General features: G+C 53.8%; 1 protein-coding gene across 4 annotated transcripts in view; it reads left to right on the forward strand.

Moving 5' to 3' along the window:
* The window catches only part of Col22a1 (collagen type XXII alpha 1 chain), a 231258-nt gene that overhangs the window by 201265 nt on the left and 3707 nt on the right, over positions 1 to 26286 (forward strand). For all 4 annotated transcript variants that reach the window (XM_078016656.1, XM_078016657.1, XM_078016658.1 and 1 more), the window contains 11 exons: positions 2555 to 2608; positions 5956 to 6009; positions 8423 to 8467; positions 9290 to 9343; positions 11006 to 11059; positions 14402 to 14455; positions 15736 to 15807; positions 16619 to 16654; positions 18846 to 18890; positions 21693 to 21872; positions 23464 to 23530. In XM_078016656.1, coding sequence (XP_077872782.1) covers positions 2555 to 2608; positions 5956 to 6009; positions 8423 to 8467; positions 9290 to 9343; positions 11006 to 11059; positions 14402 to 14455; positions 15736 to 15807; positions 16619 to 16654; positions 18846 to 18890; positions 21693 to 21872; positions 23464 to 23530 — 715 coding nt within the window. The remainder of the gene's footprint in view (positions 1 to 2554; positions 2609 to 5955; positions 6010 to 8422; positions 8468 to 9289; positions 9344 to 11005; positions 11060 to 14401; positions 14456 to 15735; positions 15808 to 16618; positions 16655 to 18845; positions 18891 to 21692; positions 21873 to 23463; positions 23531 to 26286) is intronic.

Here is a 26286-nt window from a genome sequence, read left to right on the forward strand (position 1 = left end):
CACACACACACACACACACACACACACCTTTGTGTCACTCACTGTTTGTGATGATATAAACAGATCTGCCCCTCTCTTACTCTTCCTCCCTTCCTCCCTCCCTTCCTTCTTTCCTTCAGAGGCAAATCCGATGATGCCATCTCTCTTTCTGTTGACTATTGCCACGGTGAAGCCAAGGTGGCTCCCTGGCCTCTCGTGAACTGACCTGGTCCTGCTCCGTCTCTTTCTCACCCCACTCCCCTCAGTCGCCCTCCACCACTTGGCCTTCCTCCAGGAGCCATTCCTTCCTGGGTAGCTCTTCCCTGCCTCCTGCCTCTACAATGAGGACCAGGCTGGCTTCGGTGCAGCCTGCCTCGGTGCCAGCTCCGTGCTCAGGACTCCCACCAAGGCCCCAGGCGCAGGCTCTCCTCCAGGCCTCCAGTGAACAGCACTGGCTCCTGACGTGTGCTCTTGACACTCCCCAGCTGGGTGAGGAAGGGACTGGAGCCAGACCGCAGGACCCCTGCTGTCCCCCTCCCAGCAGTTACAGTATGAACCGACCGTGAGGTCATTGACTGCCGTCGGCCTCCTCTCCACCTCCCCATAACTGTGCCAAGCAGGTGCTGCCTAGATCTGGACTGAACGAAGGACAAGATGAGTGGTGCTACGTGAACGGCAGCACTGCTCGCCCACACAGCGTTCAAGGTCCCAGCCCTCGAGGAACCCGTGGTTTTATGAAAGCGTGATGCTTGTCCTGACAGAGGGTCACACCGGGGCTGTGGGAGCCCAGGAGGGGGACACCTAAGCCAGACAATGAGGTGACGCCCCAGGCTTCATGGAGAGGTGACTTCAGTTATGTAGGTGGGTTAGGCCCGGCTTAGACCCCAGCACCTCAAATTTTTTTCAGGAAAAAATGCCAGGCCAAAGACTCAGTCTAGACCCAGACAGGGGTGTCTGTCCCTTAGGAGTGCAATTAGGGAGTGCTAATTCCTTCCACTTCTGCAGGGTGCTGAAGGGAGAGGGGGCCCCGTGAAGCTGCGGACATCAGAACACTGACATTAGCACCCTGGAAAGTGAGACAGCACCTCTCCCTATTTGTGGGGAACCAGCTCTGAGCCAAACACAGCGCAAGAAACACCCTTCACACACGTCCCAGTGTGAAGTCCTCGCCAGGCAGTGTGTGTGTGGGGGGTATCCCTGCTCAGTAAAGGTGGAGGACCGAGGCTCCAAGAAGACCCAGAATGCTCAGGAACACACAGTTAGCAAGGGGCAGCTCTTCTGTCCCAGAAAGGCATGCTTGTTTCTGAGATGGTCCTGCAGGCCACATTGGGTCCTCCTCAGCATTTTCTCGAGTTGCTGCTTCAGGAGTTAAGTGCTGCCCCAGAATTGCCCAGTTCTCCCCTCTCCCCGGCCTGAGTGTGCTGCTCTCCTTGGTAGGCTTCGTCCTGTCTCACTTGGTTTCTTCCTGGCCCCCTTCCCTGTGACCTCCATGCATGGAGGAAGAGTTCTGCAGTTAGGCTTTTAATTGCAAAGAGGATCCGGGTGTGGATCGGCTGACTCGGCATTCACGCGCTGCCCAGGGGCTGCAGGTGCTCCCTGAGCTCCGGGCCAGCAGCCCGGGTGGTCTTTCCTTCTGGTCATGCTCACAGTGGCTCCTTTGTGCCCAGCCACTGAGGTTTCAGCGCCAGCAGTAAAAGTGTCCACCTTCGTGAGCAGCCCCAGCAGCAGAAGCAGCACGTCAGTGGGAGAGGAAGCCCGACTGCAGGCTGTGGTGCCTCTGCAGGGCAGGCTGTGGTGCCTCTCTTCAGGAGAGATGGCACCTAGGAGCTGAGCGTTGGAAGAACTTGCCCAAGATGCCGTGACTTCAGTTCCCCTCTGCCTCCGCCCCTCTGCTTTCTCTCACAGACCAGGTCCAGGTGCCCAGGATTGGGCCCCCAGCCTCTGTGGTCACAGCCGTCACACAGATTGGCTTTCCCTGCCTCAGAGACCCTGAGGAGGTGCTTGTCCCTGGGAGGAGCACGAGGAATACTGGGTCCCCTCTGGGATGAGGTTGGCAGAGGAGAGGGAGTCCTAGCTCGGCTGCGTGAAGAGCACGTGCAAAGTGCCCACGGCCTGTCCACGCCCAAGCGTGGCCTTCACTCTCTGAGCCCCATGTGTGTCCCGGGAGCTGTGATCCCCTGCTTATTATTCCTCAGCTCTTCCTCAGCTCTTCTTTCTCCTCCTCGGCGCTCACCTCCCCCATCTCACGTTCCACTCTGGAGGTGGATAGACGCGGGAGTGTTGTCCTGAGTCTGAGGCCATGGAAACGCCCCGTGGGGCCTCCCTTAGATCCGACCTGGGAAGAGCGACCCTGTGCACCACGTGTTACTTTTCCAGCACGTGCTGGGCGCTGTGAGTCCCAGGTCCGCGCCAGATCTTGGTGTTGGGAAGGAAACCCTGAAATGAGACCAGTTCTGTGCGTGGAGAATGAACCTAGCTGCTGGACGCGCAGGAGAAGGACACTTGGAAGCAGCGTCTGTCCCCTCCCCTCTAATCTTCTCTGACCTGATAACTAGCTTGAGTGTCTCTTTTTCAGGGCGAAGAAGGCAAACCGGGCAGAGATGGAAAGCCAGGTCCCCCTGGAGAGCCGGTAAGGGGCATCGTGCTTCTTATCAGTTTGCATGTCAGATGCACAGGGTCTTGATAGTGGCCACTCTGAGCCTTCTGTGAGCCAGGCTCAGTGGACGGGAAATCTCATGATGATGAGGCCTGACTGGATGCCGCCAGCACTTTGGTCTTCATGACTGGGGCTGGGGTGCGGCTCAGTGATCGAGCATTTACTCAGTGTGTGTGAGCCCCTGGCCCTGGGTTAGACTCCAGGACCACAGACAAGCAAGACAGACAGATCCCACACCTGGACGGGAGGATGCAGGTTGAAGGCAGCAGGGTCTCCAAACACCCACCCCAGGGGCCTAGCTGAATGCTGGTGTTTACCCCGGGAAACCAGGCAGGGCTAGAAGGGGCGCGGGCTTTCTCTGGGTGATGTAGGGCTGCTGCAAGTTACAGGAAAGGGCAGAGGCACAGGGTGGGGGGGCCTGCCCTGCTGTGCATATAAACCCAAGTATGTGTCTATTTTTCTAGTTCTTACATAAAGGAACTCTGTGAGACCTCATAGGACACCAACAAAAGTAGATTCGTCCATGGAAGGATGATTCCGAGCACAGGCTATGGGGTGGGAAGGCAATTCTCTGCTCCATGGTGTTTTACTTTATTATTATCATTTTAATTTTTCAAAACATGAGCATGCATTATTTATTTATAAAATTACATTTAAAATATAGCAATTAAATTAAAATCTTTTATGCCAAAATTACAGCAACTACAGTTCTAATCAGGTAACTTAGGGTGCCGCTTTGCTCTCACAGGCTGTGTGATCCAGAGCAGGTCAGACAGCATCTCTGGGCTTCAGAATCTTTTCACATAGAATGAGGATATTATACCAACTTTCCAGAGTTGCTAAAGGATCCCACGAGGTGGCAAAACTGTGCTTCTTTGGTAATTATTTTTTTGAGTTACTTTTTCAACTACCCTGCTTTAGGTCCTGGTGAGGAGAGAGCTGTGGATTCTTCAGAGCCTGATGTGAATTACATAAAAGTCTCTACAGCAAGCTGCATGCTCCATTTAATTTGCTTTGTCGTAAACTATTATGACTCATTCTGATCTTACGCAACTTGCTGGAAGTACCTCCTTTGTCATTTTAGAGTTTGCCAGCTGCCAAAGCCAGAATTCACCACTGAGAGGAAAAGAAAGAGCTTTCCGCAGCAAAATGGAAAGCTCTTGCAGAGTCATGCCACCCAGCCCAGTGCCTGTGGGGGACAGGACAGTCCCTGGGGGTGGTGCACATGGGGGTGCAGCCCAGCTCGTCCTTGTGGCCAGTACCTCATGCAGGAGACAGGCTGGTTCTCCTGGACCAGGAGGGACTCAGTGCCCTTGCTCAGGGACCCCTGAGGTGCCCATTCCAGAGTTCCCCCGTGGATCCATTCTGGGAATCCATTTGTGTCCTTGCTCTGAGCTGTTTGGGAGGAGTTTGGCACAGGATGGATAGAACCTGGGGACCCTGAGACATCAAGACAGACATGGTGCAGGCAGAATGCTCGGGAGGGGTCCCAGGAGGAGCAGAGAAAGGAGCAGGGAGAGGGACTGCTCCTGGAATACCCTTCTCTCGCTGCCCCTGAGGCAGGAGGTGGTGGCTGGAATACTTCTCCATCCCGTGCCAGCCTGTGTGGCTGCTCCTGGAGACGTGGGCTGCTGTGCACTTGGCCTTTCCACACCCTGAAGTCAAGCAGCCCTGGGGCCAGAGAACGAGCTCTCTCTGCAGACACCCTTTAGGTGTCGGAGCTGTGACAGTGGGAAGGGACCCTCCTGGGTGGGCCCAAGCACATGGCTGGGAGGTGAGAGCACTTACAGCCGGTCATAGATGGCCCTCTTCACCTTGGCCTGTTCCTTCCAGTTCTTATGTGGGGGATGCAGATAGGCAAAGAGACAGTAAGAATGGATGGATGGATGGATGGATGGATGGATGGATGGATGGATGGATGGATGGATGGATAGACAACTTTTTGAATTGCCTGTTGCTTAATTTTTAAATGAAGATGCAGTTGAGCATTGAGTATAGTATACGATTAAGTGCAGAGTCCCTGGTGACAAGATGTCTCAATTAGAACCCTGCTATGTGGCCTTGAGCACATGACGTAACCTCTCTGTGCCCCCATGTTTTTCCTGAGGGATAACAAGAGTGTGCCCCTCATTGGGCTGCGGTGAGGATCCATTGACATCATGGTAGAAAGCACCCTAGTTATGCCTGGCAGGTGGATGACCCTCAGTGCCAGCTGGCCTGGCTGGTCATCATACTTGACTGTGGCGTAGGGCAGGCTAGGCCTGTGTATGCTCAATCACAAAACACCTACGAGGGATGATTGTCCTGAATTTACAACTGCAAGATAGATCCAGGAAGAGAAAGAACACACAGTTAGGTTTGGAAGGTCCAGGACAGAAGGCACCAGCAGACAAACCTGGACTCAGAGCTTTGAGCTCCAGCCTTCTCCCTGCAGTTTTTCTCTTAACTCCAAGGATGTTGCTTCACCTCTCATCTCCCCCACAGAGTGCCCCGTGTTAGGCTCGGGGCTCACAACCTGTGGAATAAGGTGCTCAGAGCATTGGGGGATGGATCCGCCCTTGGGTACCATGAAGGAAGACCCAGGTGCTGCCTGGTGGGCCATCGACCAAACTTGCCCTTTAACTTTCTCTTTCCAAACCACCTCTGCCACTTTGTCTGGACCTGAGTCTCCCCAGGGCCCTCATCAGTTTTGTTTTGTTTTATTTATTTGTTTGTTTGTTTGTTGGCGACTTGTTCTGTCCAGGGCCATGCCAAGCTATGGGAAGTAAAGAACTTTAAATAGCAAGACTTGTCTCGTAGCTCCTTTGTATTGGAGAAGATGGGTGGGAGACGGCGTGGAGATCCCAGGCTTCCCTGTGAGTGGGTGCTGCTGCTGGCGGGAGAAGAGCATCCGCCTGGGTGTGGCATGAAGCTGGGATGCTGCCTGGCTTTGCCCTTTAGAAGCTCAGTAAAAATATCATTGCTTTGATCCTCAGTGCTGCCATTGGACAAGTAGAGTGCTTTTGTGAATAAGGTCCCTTATAACCAAGATGGCCATGTGATTCTTGTCAGACCAGAGCACTTTGGACAGTAAAAGGGACAGTCCTTTAATTTAATCTGGAGATGGAATCTGTATATACAGCAGCATTCCAGGGCATCCAGGAACATGACAGACCTGGATTCCAGTGGACACTGGTGTGGGACAGCCCAGGACACCAGAGCTGAGGGCTGGCAGCAAGCTCGAGGCTGGTGGAAATACAGTGACAGCAAGGGCAGCAGCTGAGAGAGGGGAAGTCCTGAGAAACCTCATCCTCAATCTCTTCTTTCCTTCTTCCCTCCAGGGCAAAGTGGGAGAGCCAGGTCTACCAGGAGCAGAGGGTCCCCGAGGCCCACCTGTAAGTGGTCCCTAGCACAGCGAACCCATCAGCCACTCACATCCTGATGGGCCGGGCTGACGGGGGCGGACGACCGTGGGGATCTGCAGCCCCTCTCCTCCAGGGAAGCAGTGATCCTGGGTGATCTATTCTGCTTTCTCCATACCATAGCCGTGAGATTGATTTCAAAGTCTCACTCATCACTGGCGGGTTGCTGTTCCAAGGTTTCTCTGTTCTTATCCTCTTTATTATTATAATATCTTGGGCTTTTCTCTAGATGATAGAACCTACAAATGAATCTTAATTTGTATTTTGAATACTTTCCATACCTATCGGTTTTTTTCCAGTTATGAAAGAAACCCATTCTAATTGCATAACAATCATACTGAAAATTATTAATAAGAAAAAGAATGGCATAGAGAAGAAAATAGTGACTGCTAATCCTGTAAAACAGAAGTAAAGCACTGCTAATATTCCAGTGTAGTTTCTCCAATCTTCTTTGTGCAAAATCACAACATCTGTACATTTAAATCTATATCTAGTTATTACACACATAAAAATACAAAAAATGAACTCGTGTCTTTTGTTCCATGAAAATTCTAAAACACAGTTATCTGATAAGAAGTGGCATATCAGAATGCTATTTGTTTCCTTAATGTTGCTTTTATTTAAAAAAAAATCAATAAATCATCTGGCCAGTATTCAATAAGGAGGAAATAAAACACAAAAATCAATTTTCCTTTTTCCAAAATCTCCTGCCTGCACCAGGAGGAATCTGAGAGTGAGGACACTGTTACCCTGGGGATTAAAACACAGAATTAGCGATTGATGTTTTTTCCAAACATACTTTAAATTGATGACCCCATTAAATCCTTTCTAAAGGCATTTTTTAAATTTAATAAATGAATGCTTACCATGGAGCACTGTACAACCCCTGAAAGTCAAGGACAATTCTCATGAATGATGGTCAGATTTCAAAGGAGGGGGACAGGACGTCTTCTGCACTGGTAGTTGTGAGGATGGAATGCAGGTGGGGCATCCACGTGGGCCACGGAAGCCCTGGCTCTTCTGGCTGCTGGGCACCTGGGAGGAGAGCATGGCAGAGCCCCTGCCTCTGTGGCTGGCATTGGGACTCAGTGTTATTGAGGAACATGCTGGGACACAGGCTGTTCCCTGCCCTTTTGAACATTCTTCATGTCTTATTCAGTCCTCCTAGTGACCCTGTAGAATAGGTTCTTGCCTCATTTAGCAGGTGTCAGAACAGAGTCCCACTGGAGAGAAACAAAGCCCCCAGGATCCCATTGCTCAAAGGTGGGAGCCATGGTTCAGCCAAGACCGGGTTCCTCAGTCAGCCCAAGCACATCAGGCGGCGGGGCATAGGGCGTCTCCCGTGGACAGTGCCCCTGGCTGGGTTTTCATTACCTGGTTTGATCAAGCTGATGTCGGGACTGCAAGGTGTCAAGTGTCCTTTCTGAGGTTAGAGTGGTTGAATCTGGATCCAGAACTGAGACAGCTTCCTCCTCCTCCTCTTCTCCCTCTTTCCTCCTCCAAGTCCTTCCCAGTCACTTCCAGGTCCTGACTGCTCACCAGGCTTCAGTCCTGGGTCCCCTTTGTGAATCCCCACCACAACCTGGCAGGACAGGACCAGGCTCCCCTGTCACAAGCCTGAGGCTCACAGGGGAGCGAAGAAAAGCTCAGGATTGGCACACCTCCTGTCCCCTTTCCCACTGCCCCTGCTGGGGCCCTGGGTTCCCACTGCCCACTCCCTTCCCTGCTGCCCTGACACTTCCCACAGATCCAGAGCCTCATCCTGGAGTCGAACAAGGTCACACCTTCTCATCAGCCACTTTGGGATCACAGTGACTTCAGGGAGGCCTCTCGAGTTGGAGTTCTCTCCAGGTGGCCTTGCCCAGGTTTCTGACTTCCCTGGCAGGGTCTTCCCTGGGTTTTGAGATTAGGAGATGGAATCTGGAGGTAAACCAGGGAGAGCCTGATGGAGGCAGCCAGGTGACAACTCTCTTGGTCTGGAAAAGGGCACTCTGGCCACAGACCCCTCCTGGATTGAGTGTGGAAATACAGAGGTGTGCTCTGCAGGCAGGCAGGCCTGCGTGCGAATCTGAGGGAAAGGCAGGCCTGAGCCTCAAGTTTCTTTATTTGTTAAATAGGAAAGGAAATCCCCTTCTGCAGGACCCCATGACCTGGAGCTGAGCATGCAGGAGACCCGCAGGGCACAGTGCTGGTGGGACCCACAAGGCCCTTCCTGCTCCCCTCTCCCATTGCTTCCCCACCCTTTCCTGCCTTGCTCCTGTCCCCTTCTTTCCATCTGGGCCTGGCACAGAGCAGGGCTCCACACACCTGGACCCCATCCTGGGTGCCACTCTCCCACCCCACAAGTCTGCTCATAGGTGGAATAACTGCACTTTCTTTCTTCCAGGGCTTCAAGGGACACACAGGTGATTCTGGAGCACCTGGTCCCCGGGTGAGTGGACACCTCTCCTGGGAGGTTTTCCTGGGTGACTCAGAGCTGACACTTCCTAGAGAGGACTCTTGGGCCCAAGGCAGGGCAGTACCATGGTGTCCCAGAAAGAATAGTGGGCACGGTTGGCAGTCTCATCCCCTCTTTGGTTTGAGTCTTCTAGATGGTTCTTCTGGGGGCCTGACCGTGACAAAAGCCAGTTAGTCCAAGCAGCCTGGGCTCAGGTTGGTTTCCTTTGTTGAGGCTGTGCACAGCACTCCTGAGCCCTGTGAAGCAGGTTCTGATAATGGGCTTGATTTTCAGAGAGGGAAACTGAGGCCCAGAGGTCTGGGTGGTTTTCTCAGGGTCCAGATCTTGTATTGAATCACATCAGCTTTGTCCTAGATGGGAAGGCTCCAGAGTCTGTTTTCTTATCCTTCAGATCTTTCTCTCTCTTCCAATGCCCCAAGTAGAAGTGGCCTCTGGGATCAATGATTAGGTCCCCTGCACATTGTAGAAAACTAGAAGAGAGTCATGGGTAGGAAAGCCATTGATCCACAGATAAGGAGCAGGAGTAGAAGGGCCTTGTCTGACTCAAGCTGTTCTTTCCTGCCTGAGGCCTGGGGAGATACAGTTGGCCCTAAGCACTTGCCAATGGCCTTGGGTACACATGGACACCAGCTCAGGGCCAGGGCTGTTCATGCAGAGGCACCCTGCTCTGCTGGGACCTTCTACATCGGCAGCCACCTGCATCTCTGCGTCTGACCCAGGACCAAAGGTGGCCTGTGCTTGAGGCAACCTGAAGCTGAAGTGACTCCATGCCTAACAGTGGATTTTCATTTCTAGGGAGAGCCTGGTGCCACAGGGCCCCCTGGCCAGGAAGGATCACCAGGGAAAGATGTGAGTGGGGGTGCTATGGGGCCTGGTAGGGTATGGGCATGGGGGACAAAGAAAGGATGCTCGTATCACAGTGGGTGGTGACAGCACTGTGAAGACACAGGCGATGGCACACGGTTGGCTGGCATGACGCAGAGCGGGGCTGTAGCTCCTGACGGTGCACATGCCTTACCATGGATGGGAGGCTTTTCTGGATTAATCATCTTGTGTCTGTTGGGACCAACATGGGCTCCACCGACCCAGCCTTGCACGGACTGGAGGGGCACCTTGGGGTGCTCTGGATCATTCCTCCAGTGCTTCTGCTTCCCATGCTCAACGTGAACATGCACCCCTCTCCACCTCTACTCCTCCTGCTGTCTTGCTCTACACAGCTCAGATGGCTCCTGCTTTGGCTTGGTCATGCAACTGGGCAGGGCAGGAAGGGTTTTATCTGAAGAACAGACCTGAGATCCAGGGAGGTTAAGGACCTGGTCATATGTGTCAGAGGCAAGGAGAGGTTAAGGACATGGTCACACAGTGTATCAGAGGCAGGTAGAGCCAGCTAGAGCCCCATCTGTCAGTTCAACATCCCCACTCCACCCCCAGTGTCTGATCACCCATGGCACAGGGCATCCTGCAGGGCCGTCTGGCAAGTGGGATCACAGCCTGGCCTCCTGGCACTGGGTGCCTGGTCAGAAGTCTGGGTACTTGGTCCTGAGGTCCAAAGTGGCCTCCTGTCCACTTTATGCATCCTTCAGGACCAGGTTTGGACCTGGGAAGGCAGACTCTTCCCAGGAGCTGATGATTATCAGAAGCTGATTATCTTTGGCTGATCTGCTGTCATGAGATGAAGTACCTGGATGGGATCTCAGGAGAAATCCATTGTAGTCCCCATGTCTTCCCTTATAAAACCCACCCAAGTGCAGAGCCCTATGCAGCTAAAGTACAGCACACCTCAGTCCCCCCACTGGGGACCTCTCAGCTGCTGAAGCTGCTGATCTAGCCCACCCCTCTCACTTCAGCTTATAGAAAAGGCAATGGAATGAGCCCAGGCAGGCAAGGGACCGAGCTCAGCTTGCATGGCACGAGGGTGAGGCTGGGACAGCACCAGGTGCCAGGTCATGGGGAAATGCTTTCTTCCTCCATTTCAGCGCTCTGGCTGTTTTAATTAAAAAAAAAAAAAAAAGGATCCATTTCCAGAGGGCTTATTTAGAGGCACATCCAAGCCTCTCCATCGTCATCCTTCACACAGGTGGGGACTGCCAGTCCAGGAGGCTACTCAGAAGACCACATCATCGTGCTTTGCAAACTAGAAGTTGCTGTGAGCATGGCTGGCACTCTGCCCACTGGGTGGCGGGCGTGGTGGTTCCAGGTTGCTATCTAGTGAGTCAGGGGAACTCCAAGAGCACTTGTCTTCTCAGTTCAAGATGGGGCCATCTGAAGTCACTGAGGGACCATGTGAAATAGGTCTGATGAGGTAAATGAGTACACTAATGCAGAGCTTCGAGCATTTCTGAATCTGTGAAGTGAGTGTTTTTACATTTGGAAGACAATCTATGAAGGACATCTGTTCACTGCTGGTTTTCCTTGGTCTTTTGGTGAAGTTTGATACATATTTGAAGTAGAGCCTTCCTTACCTCCACCCAGTGACTCTGTGATGATGTGACCCTTCTCTGTTTTTTCCAGGGTGATGTTGGACCGTCAGGACCACAGGGTCCCCGAGGGCCAAGGGGCCCACCGGTGAGTTTTCTTTGAGACTAAGTTTTGGCAGCAATGTTGGCATGCTGAGGTTTGGGTCTTTCACCCTGGCACAGCCATATGGTATTAAAAAATGGCTATATGTCACAGCAGGTGGGGAGCAGTCATTGCCCTAAGTCCCTGGGGCCACCCACACACCAGGAGCTTTGCTGAGACCATTTGCATACAGTGCCACCTGGCCCAGTAGGACCTATAGGACCTCTGCCAGTCTCTCTAGCTCTGGGCCATCCTAAGAGCTGGTACTTAGGACACACACAGGTATCCTGGTGCTGCTACAGCACAGTGCTGTGGGCTGGGTGGCCTGAACATGAAATGTTGCCTCGTTGTTCTGGAGGCTGGAAGTCCGGGATCAAGGTATCCGCAGGCTTGTTCCTTCTGAGGGGGAAACCGTCCCACATCTGCAGCAGCTTCTCGGGTTTGCTGGCCTCCTTGTGTTCCTTGCCTCGTGTAGGCATCACCCAGTTGTCAGGTTTCTCTCTCAAGTAAAAGGCTCGAGGTCCCTCCAGGGGAACTGGGCTAACTGGGCTGTGCAAAATAACACACGAGAGACACAGAGACCTTTTTCTTTGGGGTCGCTGTGACAACTCCTCTGACCTTAAGGATCCGAAGGAAGAGAGAGAGAGAGCACGCGCTGACCCCTTTTATCGAGGGGACGCTATTCAAATGAGGCCAGGGGTCAGGTTTCAGGGGGCTAAGTATCTTCATGATGTCCACTGTCAGCAGGTTGACTGACACCTGGGTAGGCCACATTCAAGGGCACAGTAAGAGGAGGGGACACACAAGGCACTTCCATGGAAGATTCTACTCTAAACAGGGCAAGGGGTTATATTACAAAGGAACAGGTGAGCATAGCTCCACCCATGAGCTGTAGGAAGACACACCCATGCACGAGACCCTCGAACCCTAGAAAGGGAGGCCTGATGCCACATCGCCCGGCAGGGGAGCTAACTCAGCCACGTGAAGGTTGGTCTCCCACCCCGAGTCTCTGCCTCTGTCTGTCTACAAGTCTTTCTCTCATCAGGCCACTTGTCATATGGGACAGGGCTCACCCTGTGGAGGTATGAACTCATGTGAACTGCTTACATGGGCCATGACCCTGCTCCTAGATAAGGTCACATTCTGAGGGTCTTGGGCTGTAGGACTTGAGCATATGGATTTGGAGAGGATGATTCACTGGGTCACACTCCCTACACCAGTGGACATGGTGGACATGGCCCTTGCCTATCTGTGCACCTTGGCAAGTGCTTCTCTTTATCTAAGAGGAGCCTGGGAGAGTGAGGGGGACAGAGGTAGAAAGTCCATAGTTAGTGCCTAGTGGCCTGTGATCAAGAGCCGTGGGAAACGCGAGACCTGTGAGGGCTGCTGGTGGAACGTGGCTGCTGTGTCAGGAGAGTTTTGGTAAGTAGAAGGAGTATCGTTGAAGATAAAGTGCACATGGTAGCAGGTACTCGGGCCAGCAGCAGCCAATTGTCATCACCATGCTCGGTGACCAGGTGCATGAGTGATGTGTTCGCTGTGGTACGAGGACCGCGACAGTGTCACCGGGCAACGGTCCTTCTTCCATTATACTCCTAGGGGACCCCTGTCATATATGAAGTCATATATGCCATATATGTTGTTGGGCAACACTGGACTGTGTTTAGGGATCGACTGCATTTGTAGTCATGGTGACTGTGAACAAGGGCACAGACTGGGGTAGCCCCTGTGACTCCTGGCTTCTAAGAAAGACCAGGGGAGTTCAGGGCTGAGACTGCAGGAAGCATTAACACAAGTTTTTCACTGAGCTTTCCCCAGTCCTGTGAGGCAGGGGCTGTGACTACCCCACTTACAACTACTTACTTGCCCAGGATCACAGGCTCGTAAGCAGCAAAGTCAGGATTTCGACTCAGGCAAGCTGCTTCAGCGCCTGCAGCTTGAATAACGGGCCTGGGCCTGTGTGAGCTGGAGATCATCCTGGAAGGAGGAGGGAGCTTGGGACTGGAGTTTGAAACTCAGAACGTTTGGGGAGGGGGCTGTGACTTCCTTTCTGGGGGAGCACAGGGGACAAAGGAAGAACAGGACCTGAGGAGTGGCTCATGGGGGGAAGGAAGCCAGCCCCGGCCCTGACAGGCCCCTGGAGCCTGAGCTGGCCCCCTGAGCCTCTGCGTCTGACTTCCTCAGGGCTGAGCCACAGTATGCGTTTTTGGAGGGACACGGATGGGCAGGTGGGTGGAGGGAGCACACGGGAAGGTGCTCAGGAGGCGCCTGCTGCAAGGCTGCTCCCGTATCCGCCCTCAGTAGCGGCTCCAGGCAGGGCCCGTGCTGCTCTGTGCCTCAGTTCCTCACTGGTGAGACACCGTGCAACACGGTTCCTGGGAGGATCCAGTGGGGAGAGGCCCCTTCATCACCCTTGATCACAGGTGGAAGCCATGTTCTGATCACAAACCAAAGCCCTGCCCATAATGAGCGGCATGGATGGAGCCAGCACTGCCCAGGCTCAGCACAGCTCCTGGGACGCAGGGCTCAGGCAACCACAGCAAGGATTGAGCCCTGGTTACCGAGAGCCCTGGATGCTACCTCTTTTCCCATGGAGCGAGCTATTGTTCTCTCCTCTGCCTGCACTTGGATCTCAGCTCCTCCGTTTCCCTCTCAGGGCACTTAGAGTCACTGTGTCTCAGTTTCCCCACTGGTACAGTGGTGCTGGTGTTTGTATCTGATGGCAGTAGGGTGTGGGTTAACGCACGTGAAGTCCTTAGAAGAGGGTCCAATGTGGAAGACAATCAGGAATCCTATTGTTAAATGTCAAAGCTACACATGTGCATAGACCCCCGTCAAGTTAGCGGGTGTAGAGTCAGACTTAGGGTCTGGAGGCATGGGCCTCCCATTCACAGCCGCAGGGCTCCCACCAGTGTCCTCTCCTCTCTCAGCCTTGTCAAAGCCCCTGCTGGGGTGTGACATGAGATAAGGACCTGCTCCTCAGCCATGTGAACCAGAGTTTCTGAGCTTGGTCATGTTCAGTGGCTTGTTTGCTTCTTAACACAGACTCTTGAGTTAGCGGATCAATGGATGACTGTGCCCTCGGTCTGTGCCGTGCGCACCAATCACCAGGCCGCGGGCTCATGCGATTCCACAGTGTTATGAATTAAATATTATGAGCTCCTTTTACTAGTTGAAAAATGTCCTCGGAGGAAAGAAGTGGTTTCCTGAGCGCTACATTGGCCCAGGTGACAGATTCTGTGGGAAACCTGGTCCTCTGCATCTGGTCCTTTCTTTGTTTCGCCACCCTGCTGTGTGATGCTCTGGCCGAGAGCCCTGAAGGAGAATTACCTTTCTTTCTTCCCTCAGGGTAACAATGGATCACCAGGCTCTCCAGGAGACCCTGGCCGCCCAGGAAGCCCAGTGAGTACTCGGTTGCTGCCACCTGATGACATGGGTCACGCTCTGAGAGGGCTGTGGCTCATGTCCCATATTGTCTGGCCTCTGTCCTTGGAAGTGTCAGTGGGACTGTGGGTCTGAGTGGTGGAAGGTCCAGGAGCTGGAGATCTCCTTCACAGCTGAAAGTACATGTGATTTTGCACCTGGTTCCCTGTTGTCTACACTGCAGGCGTCTACACCTACAGGGTGGAGTGGGGTTGCAGGTGGGCGTTTGGTGTTTTTAGAGAGTGGAAGGGCAGTGTCCTGCTTAGCAGCCCTGACTGCCTAAGATGACAGGGTAAGCGTGCAGCTTGCAGATGGAGGTGGGCAGAGGGGGTGGGGAGAGCAGACTGGACCAGTGGGTAGGTGGTGGGAGAGGTGCTGTGGCTAACCAGCAGGGCCAGGTCACTGGTTAGAGGATTCCGATCTGGGGTGCCATCTGGCTGATGGAGGCACGGTGGAGAAGATGTTCTTTGATAGGATCTGGGGTTGGGTAAGTCAAGCCTGACACGAGACTGCTCCCAGCCCAGCCTTCCTGAACTTTTATAATAATAACTGCTCTAGTCTGCAGTCCTGTCCAGGAGCCCACCTGCTGTGTGGTGAGTGAGCAGTCACTGCCCAGGGCAGCGAGCCTGCTGGTCCTGGGGGTTAACTGTGGGTGCTGTGGAAAGCCAGGGCCACAGTCTCAGGAAACCGGGCACTTGGTCACCGTGGTGGAGGCCATACCCCTGCCAGATGAGGGTAGCTGTGCTAAAGGAGCCTGCCTTCTCAGCCAGCAGCCCCAGGGCAGGACTTGCTGCTGGTGAGGCACAGCAGAGGGGGCAGGGTGGGCCATGGGGCTGGATCTCCCTGTGCACAGCTGGCACACATGTGGGGGCTTCCCAGGAAAGTTCAAGTCGAGGATTCACAAAGACTGAGCCTCCTACACCATGCGCCTGGCATCCTTGGGGGTGGAATGGTCCCATCTCAGTGGAGGACCCCAGGAGGGGCCACACACACCTGGGTATTTTTTCCAAATATCTGTCCCACTTGGTGTTTGCTGCTCTGAAAAGGAAGGCCACCAATGGATTCCGAGGCCATGTCTTCTCTCCCACTGGCCCGTGACAGTGCTGTGAGGACCCTGACCCTTCTCCATTGCCGGGAAGGGGGCTTGTGTTCCATTGTGTGGCTGCCCCTGGTCTTCCATGTCTGGAGTGGTCCCAAGGCTTCTGAATCCGCTTGAGTCGGGAGGTGACCTTGGAGATTGATCCTGCTTTTCTTTGCAGGGCCAGAAGGGGAACAAAGGAGAAAGTGGCAGCCCTGGACTTCCTGGCTTCCTGGGGCCCCGGGGGCCTCCCGTAAGTAGAGAACCGCCGCCCGGCCCAGGGTGTCTGGCTCCAGGTTGATGTTGACATTCAGAACTGTCCCTGCCCCCTCCTGTGTCCTGGGGCCCATTTACTCATGACGATGTGGTGTGGGATCAAAGTGCATCGAGGCAACAGAGGGCTCAGAGCCACACCTGTGTGGGATCCCTGGGTCCAGCTCCACTCAGTGCCCGCTCCATCCCGGTGCTCATGGTGGGGCTGCTCCTGAGCAGTGGGGGTGCTTTCCAGGTAACGATTATTCCTCAGCCATGGAGATAGCGGATCCTTTGTCCAACCTGTAAGATGCGCCTGCCACTGTTTTGATCCCTCTACAAATACGCTGAAATCTCGTAGGACCCTATGAAGCGACTCCTCCCTTTTTACAGAGGAAGAAACTGAGGCACGGGAAACTTAAGGAGGCTGTAAGGGGGCTTTCAAGGCCCCAGAGCCTCTAGTAGAGGACCGAGATTTGCACTAGGAGCCAGCGGCAGCCTGCTTCACTCACAGTGAGCCTGCTCCTCGGGAGGCCTCCCTCCCACAGCCAGATAACGTGTAAAACTGGAGCCACTCCTGGTGGGGTCACACACTTCTCATTGCTAAGGAGCCCACAGCTGCGGGCTCCCCTTTCTACTGGGGACCCATTTTGTTGCCTTCCCCTGCATGGAATGACCTGGGTCAGGGGAACCATTGGTTACTGTCTCTGCTGGAATGAGATTTGAGTGACAGTGTCTGCTTTGAGCACCGTCGTGGTTTTTTCTGTCTGCTGATGCGGAAGGGCCTGCTGACACTTGGTTCTGTCTTACAGGGAGAACCAGGAGAGAAAGGTGTCCCAGGCAAAGAGGCAAGTGTCCATCCCTCCTCCACTGGTAGCTCTTCCTCTGGGGGCCACGAGCCTGGTGTCCTGGGTGGGCAGCCTGGGTGGTCTCCAGGCCCTGAGCTTGGAAAGACCCCTCTGATGCTCTGCTGTCATTGGGTTGAGATCGTGAGTACTTTATGAAGAATGGACACATGTGAATTCGCACAAACCCTAAAATCAGTGTAGCCACTGTGGACAACATCTGGATGACAGCGTCCACCTGCCTCAGCTTCCACCTGTCAACAGGCCCTGCCAACGCAGACTTGAGAGACCTTGGTTGTGCCCAGTTCTCTCCATCACTTCCACCTGGATTCTAGTCTGACCTGCTTCCCCTTCACCTGCACCATCATGGGGTCTCCTCAGCCTTGCCCCCTGCTGACCTGTCCCTACTGCAGCCAAAGATCTGTGGGACAGAAGCACGCGATGGCACTTTGCAGGTCACCTCTCAGCCCTGTCCTCTCCTGGCCCTCTCAATGAGATCCGAGAAGCTGCAGCCCCTGCCAACGCCCCTCCGCTCTCAGCTCCAGTCACTCTGGACTTTCAGTCCTGGAAATGCCAAATTTCTTTCCCAGGGTCCTCTTTTCAGAAAGCCTGCCCCCTTCTTCCCATGCTGACTTCCCCTGGTGGCCAGGCACGAAGCCAATGATCCACCATGGGCTGCTGAGCACCTGTTTTGCTCTGCCCTAGCCCAGGAGCCCAGCACAGAGCGGGCACCACAGGTGTCTGCTGAGAGATACCTAGAGGGACAAATGCAGAGAACACAGGGCTTGGAAATTGTCACATTCCTGTCAAAGACTGTGCTCTCTCCTGAAGGGCCAGGGACACTTTCCCTCTGTGCCTTTGGGCTACACTTTATTAACTCAGACTTCCTTGAAGCTGGATTAATGTCTCCATGTCTGGCAAGGATTTGATCCTGGCCCAGCCACAGCTGACCACTCACTGGGCACTCACTCGTTGACCAATCACAGCTCCTGCTTATTTGATGGAGATGCAGGGGACACACCCTGGCTCCCCTTTCTGAGGGATTCATCAGCTGCATGTGCTCATAGTTGGGCTGCTGCCTACATGAATTCTCTCTGGCTCCCTATTGCTTTTCAGAATAAAGTGCAGGCTCATCAGGCATCCAAGGTCTTCCCCAGTTTGACTCCAAGACAGGAGCTCAGCCCTGCATAATATGTCCCTGCCTCCCCCATCTCCCAGGCTTGGTCTTCCCTGTGCTGCCCACCTGGAGTGCCTTTCCCGGCCTCCTCTCCCCTCTTAGATTCTACCTGACCTTTGGGGCTCTGTGCTCCCCAAGATGCTTCCCCAAGCACCTCCTTGTGCTTCTGTGACAGGAATCAGGTCTGTCTGCTTTGCACTGGAATCAGACAGAGGGAAGGCAGAGAGGCACACCTCTGCCCCACATCTGGGCAGAAAGTCAGTTGTCCCTGACAGGCCAGGGACCCTGGGCTTGCAGATGGACCTAGCCGAAGGGACTAGCAAAGCTTTTCAGAGGAGCTGATGTGGGGGGCGCTGCGGGCAGAGAAGGAGAAGGAGACGTCCTGAGTGGACCGATGGACAGAGGGGCTGAGGGGGAGGCAGGTGTCTGTGGTGTTGACCGTGGGGCTGTGACCCTCGTTCCCAGGGTGACCACCCTCCTGCAGGCTGGGAAATGTAGAAGAAGGCCACTTCTGCAGGTGGGGAGTAGGTACAGAGGACTTCCTGGAGGGGAGGTCTGCGGCCAGGCCAGTGAGCTACCTGGACAGAGGGCAGGAGCATAGCCCAGGCCGGGGAAGATGACAGGCGGAGCCAGGAGACCTCAGAGCTGAGTGCTCCCTGCCTGGGGCCCAAGCCTGTCACCTCTGCTGAAGCCATGGCAGCCGAGCCAGGGGGTAAGTGAGGAGAGCTTGTCCAGGGCTGATTCATGCTGGGCCTTGGGGCTGCCAAGGGCAGTGGAGTTCTGACGAAGAGGAGGAGTCTGGAGGGTCCACACGGGCTGGTGCCATCATCAGTCAGCGGTGGGCAAGGACAGAGGACAGCAGAGAAGAGGAGGAGGGCCAGGCCCAGGGTCTGGACAGGTTACAGAGGAGCTCTCTGGGGATCTCAGGATCCCTTGTCCTCAGCTCCCAGAAGAACCAAGAGAGGCAGAGAAGCCAGTGGCCTGGCGCGTGACTGCTGTCCCTTGGTCTCATTGCAGGGTGCTCCCGGGAAGCCAGGAGAACCCGGATCCAAAGGAGAAAGGGTGAGTGGGGAGTTCAGTCCCCTGGCAAGGCTGCAAGTGACCTTTCCACAGTGACCAGGGGACAGGTCCAGGACAGTGAACACATACCCTGCTGGACAGCTGTCTTGTGCAGTGGCTTCTGCTCCCTGTTCCTGGAAAATTTGGAGTCTCACTAAGGCAGCTTCTTTCCTGGGGATGGCTGTAGTCTCCCCCCCATTTCTTTTTGGTTGTTATTTTGAGGAATAAAATCATCATCATAATTACAAATGCAAGAGAAAGTGCCGGGCGGCCTGGGCAGATCCCCTCTCCATGTGCGAACGCGTGTGCGTGATGTGCCTGGCTCCCAGAGTGCCAATGAGCTGGGAGCCGGATTTGTTGCTGGAGGTGACAAGGGAACAGATTTTCCCATAATGAGTTGCCTTGGCGCCACACTCAGAGAGCCTTCCTCTACATTTCATTTCTCGAAAAAACAACAGGGGAAAGGTTTGTGGTTGCTGTTTGTCTCCTGGAAGAGGGAGCAGGGAACGTTGTCATCCTCGGGACAGCTGCTCCCTTGAGCGGCTTAGTAGGGCTCCTGGCCACAGTCCTGCATTTGGGCCACCATCGTGCTGCGAGGACACGGATGTCACCCACCCTCTTCCCCACCCCCGCTTGTTTTCCATGGTCCTGCAGAGAATTTATCTCGGCTTTCTTTGCAAGTTGGATGGGTGGGGAGCTGGCGGGCTGCTCCTGCAGCCCAGGAGATGGAAGTGGAAGCAGAGAATCCCAGGCCTCCCTCCTCCTCCGCTCCCCCCCCCCCTTCCCTTGACTTTGACTCCACTGATCTTGCCTGTGGCCAAGACAGGGTTGGCTCCCTCATGGGAGTGTCCCTCAGGCGCCTTTGGGGGTGATGGCTGGAGTTTGGAGGGGGGCCAGGGGATTGGACCGCAGGTAGGAACCTCTTGTCTCATATCTAATCAATAAACTGAGCTTGTCTTTCCCTGGTAAGTGGTTTCATGGAACCTGGCCAGGGAGCCGAGACTCCCCGTTCCTTCACACTCCTGGGAACACTTGAAATATGGGACAAGTCCTCTCACCGCAAAGTGATACGGAGATGTGCAATGAATAGGAAACACTGTACATGTGACAGGGCCTGGCATCTAGGTGGTTAGGGACCAGTGACTTAATAGACCCCTGAATCCAAAATCACCACGACATGTGACAGCATCACAGTGCCCCCAGGAAGTGCATACCAGCTGAACTGCTGCTTCGTTCACTGATATTCTGATAAGTGTTAAAATGTTCATTTCCTTCCTTCCTTCTTTCCTTCTTTCCTTCCTCCCTCCCTCCCTCCCTCCCTCCTTCTCCTCTCTCTCTCTCTCTCTCTCTCTCTCTCTCTCTCTCTCTCTCTCTCTTTCTTTCTTTCATCTAACCCAGGGCATTAACCACTGAGCCATATTCCCAGAGCCACATTCCCAGCCATTAAAAAATACACACACACACACACACACACACACACACACACCACACACCCCACACACATTTATCATTTATTTATTTAGAGAGAGTGTCTTGCTAAGTGAATTAGTGCCTTGCTAAATTGCTGAAGCTGGCTTTGAACTTGTGATCCTCCTGCCTCAGCCTCCCTGCTGGGATTACAGGCATGCAGGACCACACCTGGCAGTATTGACAGTTTTAAAGCAACAGAGGGGCATACCTAAACAATGAAAACTGCAAGAAAAGTAACTGCGATGAAAGTTACGTTCCTCTTCCATCTCCCACCTTTGCCCTGGCTCCTAGGCTGTCACTCTGTGGCTGCTCTGAATCTCCCTGGAGTCTGTGCATACACCTGGGCTTCTGACCTTGTGTATTCCTTCTCCTCTACCCTCTGCACACTCCACAGGTCTTGCTCCTGTCATTTCCACTCGATGGCTGCAGAACTGTGAAGTCTTTCTTTTCAGAGACTTGGGTCAAGTCCTAGCTAAGCCACATTCCAGTTGCCTTATTGCTCCTCTTCTTGGTCTCACTGTCCCTCCCTCTCTTTGCTACATCCCAGCAACAGAGTCCCATTAGTGCACTCTGAGGCCATTGATGAGGCTGTGTTTAGACCCACTGTGCTCCCACACCATGGATCTAGCACTTCTGATTCAGGGTCGGGGAAGGGGAGAAAGGGCCTCAGGCAGTGGGTTGGCCAGGAGATGACCCTCTGTGGACTCACTGGAGCCAGGACTGGGAATGGGAAGCACCTGGTGAGAGGGTGCACTCTCCCCAGCTGACAGAGGCCCAAACGGCACCAGGAGGGGGCTGGCAGCTGGGCCCCCAGTCTCTGTGGCCAGCCAGCCCTCTTTGGGCAGGCAGAGGAGCTGCATTTTGAGGGTGCAGCCTGGGATTGGTAAATTCTTTGTTTTTTAAGGTATAAGGTGAAAAGTTGTGCTCCTTCCCCTTTCCCCTCCACCCCTCCCCATTAACCATGGTGGGCACCCCGTCTTTCTAGCAGCTGCAGCGTGCTCTGTTGGTCCAGGGGCCAGCACTTTGTTCCTGCTCCCCAAATGACAGAAATGCAAGTGGGCTCAGTATGGGACTGGGGTTTGGAATCGGCCTTCTCTTCCTGGCCTCCGCAGACTCCAAGGGCAGGTGGTGTTCCCTCTCCGGACCGCCGTGTCCTCATGCTCACAATCAGGATGGAGGGATGGCTCTGGGCCCTTCTCACCCCAGGTTGTGCACAGGTCAGCCTGGACTGGGCCTGCTTTCCGGGTTCCTGGAGGAGAGCCCAGCGCCTCCTGCAGCTCACCTCCTGTCTGCCCCCATCTGCACCCACACTGATGTGCTTCTCTCCTTCTCCAGGGAGACCCCGGGATCAAAGGGGACAAAGGACTGCCTGGTGGGAAGGGCCAGCCTGGGGACCCTGGAATCCCAGGCCACAAAGGCCACACAGGCCAGATGGGCCCCCAAGGGCCACCTGGGGAGAGTGGACCAGCAGGGCCCCCAGGGCCTCCAGGCCAGCCAGGCCTTCCAGGACTGAGGGTAAGGATGCCAACATGACTCCAGACTTGGGCTTTTGTGCACTGAAGGGAAGCCAGGGAAGGGTGTGGCCTTGGTCCTCCAGGGTCTGGCTGTGTGAATTCACCTCCCCTCTCTGAGCCTGCCCTTTCTTACTGGAAACGGGATGAGTAAATTTTCTTCTCATTTGTTATGATTAAATGAAATAACATGGGTGGCCTAAGTTAAGATATCAAAAATGGAGTTCTCTGTCCTGCTATCTGTCACAGTGGTGATGAGTCCTCCAGGCTTCAGCCCTTGGCTGTGGAGCTCCTCTGTCCCAGGACCCTGTGCACAGGTCACTGAGAGGAGACCAACTCCCAGACAGGCGAGCTCCCCCCGGTGCCCACCCCTGCAACTGCACCTCTGCACTCTGCCTCCCTGGGCTGCTCATTCTGCCCTCTGGGTCTCCCTTGTCCCAAGTGTGATAGGAAAGGCTTGCGGAGAGTCGGGTAGATTTTTCCTTTTAGCACATTTCTTTCTCGTGGCAGGACTCTTGTTTTACCTGCCGGGTTACACAGGCCCCCTTGCCTCTAAACGACAGAGCAGAGTTCCCCGGGTGTATGTGTTGGTGGGGACTGGTTCACCAGGCCCTGGGACCTCCCACTCCCCACCAGAGCCCACCTGGTCATCTGGGATCCCTCAGGTGCCCTGAGCACAGTGTTGGGCACTCCATATGCTGTCTGCTCTGTCACTGTGTGTGCCTCCCTTCCTGGTGGCCGTGGTCTGTCTCCCAGCTATGTTCAGGGGGAAGGCAGAAGGTCTTGGTTGACTTCTGAAGCCCGAGAAAGCTCACCCAGTCTACACGCCCGCTGCTGTGGGTAGTGGTGGAACTTCTGAGACTCTCATACAGAATCCCTGGCCAGGAAAGAAGAGGAGAATAAGGAGATGGGATCCCCTCCACACTAGCCCATGCCAGGTGCTTGAGTGATAGAGATGAGCAGAGCAGGACCCCACCCTTGAGAGGTGACTCTGCTCCAAAGCTGTCTGGCAGGTACACTGCTCTCCCAGGTCCTTTTGAGAACTGCTGCCACTTTGGGAGCCTGGGACAGCACTCTGGCCTCTCTGGCCTTCCCATACCTGGCCCAAGCATCAGGACTTGCTCGACATTTGTTAAGAGCCAGCACAGACCAGCCAGGCCGGGGTCAGGAGCTGGAGGGGCCAGGTGGCCTGGCAGAGGACTCAGAGGTGATCCAGTGCGGGGCAGGCCTCGGGCTATGCCTGCAAGCCAGGACTTTGGCAGAGAGAGCTTGGGTGAAAGACCCCATGGGCCCAGTGCTGGGAAGAGAGGGAGTGACTTCACAGGCACAGTGGTTTGTGCTAGAAGGAAACCTGGCGGAAGACCTGGAGGCAAGGGCAGCAATGGCTCTGGGAGAGTCCAGGCTCCGTATGGAAGTAGGTGGCATTGCCTGCAGGGCAGAGAGGGAAGAGGGGGTGAGAGACGTAGGACAGAGTGATGGGGAGGCTGTGCTCCCCCACTGACGCGGTGGCTAGGGACTCCGTGGTTGCCCGAGTCATGGGGGCTTGGGTGGCAGGAGCTACAGAGAAAGGAATAACCTACCCGCCTCCCTCCTAGGGGGAGTCCCCGTCCATGGACACCCTGCGGCGGCTCATCCAGGAGGAGCTTGAGAAGCAGTTGGAAGGTGAGTAAGCAGCCCTCTGTCCTCCTCCAGTGCTTGGGCAGCCTGTTTGGAAAGTGCCCTGGGAGCAGCTCCCATGTGGAGTAGCAGGGCTGAGGAGGGGAAGCTAGAGCAGCAGCAGCACTGACCCCAGCACGGGGGCTTTGCTCTGGGTCAGGAGCAGCACTCAGCTGACACACAGGTGCTGGGGTCTCCCAGCATCCTCATGGGGAACACGTGGTGTTAGGAAGATGGCAAGGAACAGGGGTACTAAGTAGCTACCTAGGGCTGGAGAGCTGCCAGGACCCGGCCAGGATTCGCACCTGGGCTGTATAATCTATCCTCTGAACCACAAGGTTCTCTCAAATAATTGCCTCTGTTGTGAAAGCCTAGCAGAAAGTCACAGACGATCCTTCTGCAGGAAAGAGGAGGAACCTGTCACTATTTCAGGCACAAATGGACAAAGGGAGAGGGCTCATTTATAGATTTATTCATGGGGTCGTGTCCCAGTTACTCTGCATCTGACACGTGCCAGACTCCTGGGTCTGAGGACACAGAAGTAAGCAAGGAGGCCTCTTCCTTCCCCTCCTGGAGTCCAGTTGGAAATAGTCCATATCCACATCAGGCGGGCAAGAGGTCATCACCTGGAGCTGACTGCCAGGGAGAGGTGGGGTGGATGAGGGGGCACTCGAAGGAAGGAGAAGGAGCTGGGTGTGGTGGGTCTGAAGGATCATGGGTGGAAACTCCAGGTTCTTCCTCCTGGGTAATCAATTTGGGGGTTAGAAATGGCCTCTGCACCTTACAGAGTTTCTAGACAAAAGTGGGCACAGCTGCTGTGTCTGGCTGTTCTGGATGGAGCCTCTGCTGGGCTGGGTCCTTCCTTCCAGCACTCCTTTGAGGAGCAAGCACTGAGTCTACTGTGAAGAAGAGACAATCAAGGCTCAGAGAAGTTGAGCAAATTGCCCATTTTGTAGAAATAGATGATAAGTCCTTGTGGGGCCTTGTTCCTGAGCAGCAGGAGGGGGCTTGGTCAGGCTGAAGACCCCACCTCTGCCTGGGTCTTATCCAGAAATTCTGGTCTATGTCACAGTAACAACTTCTGCAGGACCACATTCTCTATGACTGGATGCAAAGGAAGATGGCCTTGGTGGCCACCAGGCTCACTGTATGACCTGCCCAATAGAAAGGCATGCCAGGCCAGCAACTGGACTTTTGAATTCTGTAATCTTCAACCCTTAGACTTGACACTCAGCAGAGAAAAGTCGCTAAATAGATTTGTATACTCCACTGAACTCTCCCCAGGCCTTGGTTTTACAATTGCTGCTACTATGCCTATTACCACCACTAGACTTCCATTACTACCCCAAGACTTCTGCTACCACTAGTACTCCTACTGTGCTTGCTATTGCTACTGCCAATGATTCAACTACCAGGGATGATACTATACTGCTGCCAATGAGGCCACCATCACTGCCAGTGTAACTACTACTGCTATTGCCAGTACTGCCACTACAGCTGCTACTGATGATGCCACTACCACCACCTTCCAGAACTACTACTACTACTAATACTGCTGCTGCAATACTACTACTACTACTACTTCTACTGCCAAAGCTGCTTCTGTGGCTGCTACTACTAGTACTGGCAGTGTGACTACTGCTGCAAAAACTACTACTGTTACTATTACTAATACTACTACTATCTCCAGCACAACTACTATTATTGCCAAAACTAATTCTCCTACTGCCACCAATACTACTTCTGCTACTACTGTCTATATTATTTCTACTGCCCAAACTACTACTAGCTCTGCTGCTGATCCTACTAGTACTATTGCCAATACTTCTTCTACTGCAAAAAGTACTACTGCTGCTACTGCCAATACTGCTATAGCTGCTACTTCCAATAATGTCTCTAGAGATGATGTCAGTACCACTGTGGCTGAGGTTACCACTGCAACCAGCATCAACATCACCACAGCCGTTGCCATCTGCTGAGCACTTACCAAGGGTCAGGCACAGCTTTGCTGGAATCATGTCACTCTTTCCTTACACCAACCAGGGAGTGGGTGTTATTTCATGGCCTCCTTTTTACAGAAGAGAAAAATGAAGGCTATAATTTTATTCTGTTTTAATGCTGAGTAATATTCCACTGTTTAAAAGAGAATAAAATTATAGCATTTGCAGGTAAATGGATAGAGTTGGAAAATATCATGCTAAGTGAAATGAGCCAATCCCCCAAACCAAAGGCCAAATGTTCTCTCTGATATGTGGATGCTGATCCATAATTTGGGGGAGGGAGATTGAAAGAACTTTGGATTGGGAAGAGGGGAATGGGAGGGGATGGGGTATGGGGGTAGGAAAGATGGTGGAATGAGATGGACATCCTTGATGTATGATTCCATAAATAGTGCGACTCTACATTGTGTACAACCAGAGAAATGAAAAGTTGTGCCCCATTCTTGTACAATGAATCAAAATTCATTTTGTTGTCATGTATAACTTATTAGAACAAATTAAAAAAATTTAAAAGAAGAGAAAATACAGACTGAGAGAGGCCAAGTGGCTTGTCCAAAGCTGTGTGGCTGGTGGCAGCTGCCTTGGGCCCCCAGTGATGGCCACCACCATCAAGGCACCCTATGGCCTGTCCAGTCAGAAATGCACGGTCAAGTGCTGTACCTGTGCTCTCTGCGTGTCACGGGTGCTGTTTGGGTTGCTGTCTTTGTAGTCCTGGTCCCTTGCTTCCTAGCTTTGCAGGGAGTTCCCATTCTGCCCCTTATC

This window comes from Ictidomys tridecemlineatus, chromosome 7 (genome assembly GCF_052094955.1).
Source record: "Ictidomys tridecemlineatus isolate mIctTri1 chromosome 7, mIctTri1.hap1, whole genome shotgun sequence".
Taxonomy (NCBI): Eukaryota; Metazoa; Chordata; class Mammalia; order Rodentia; family Sciuridae; genus Ictidomys; species Ictidomys tridecemlineatus.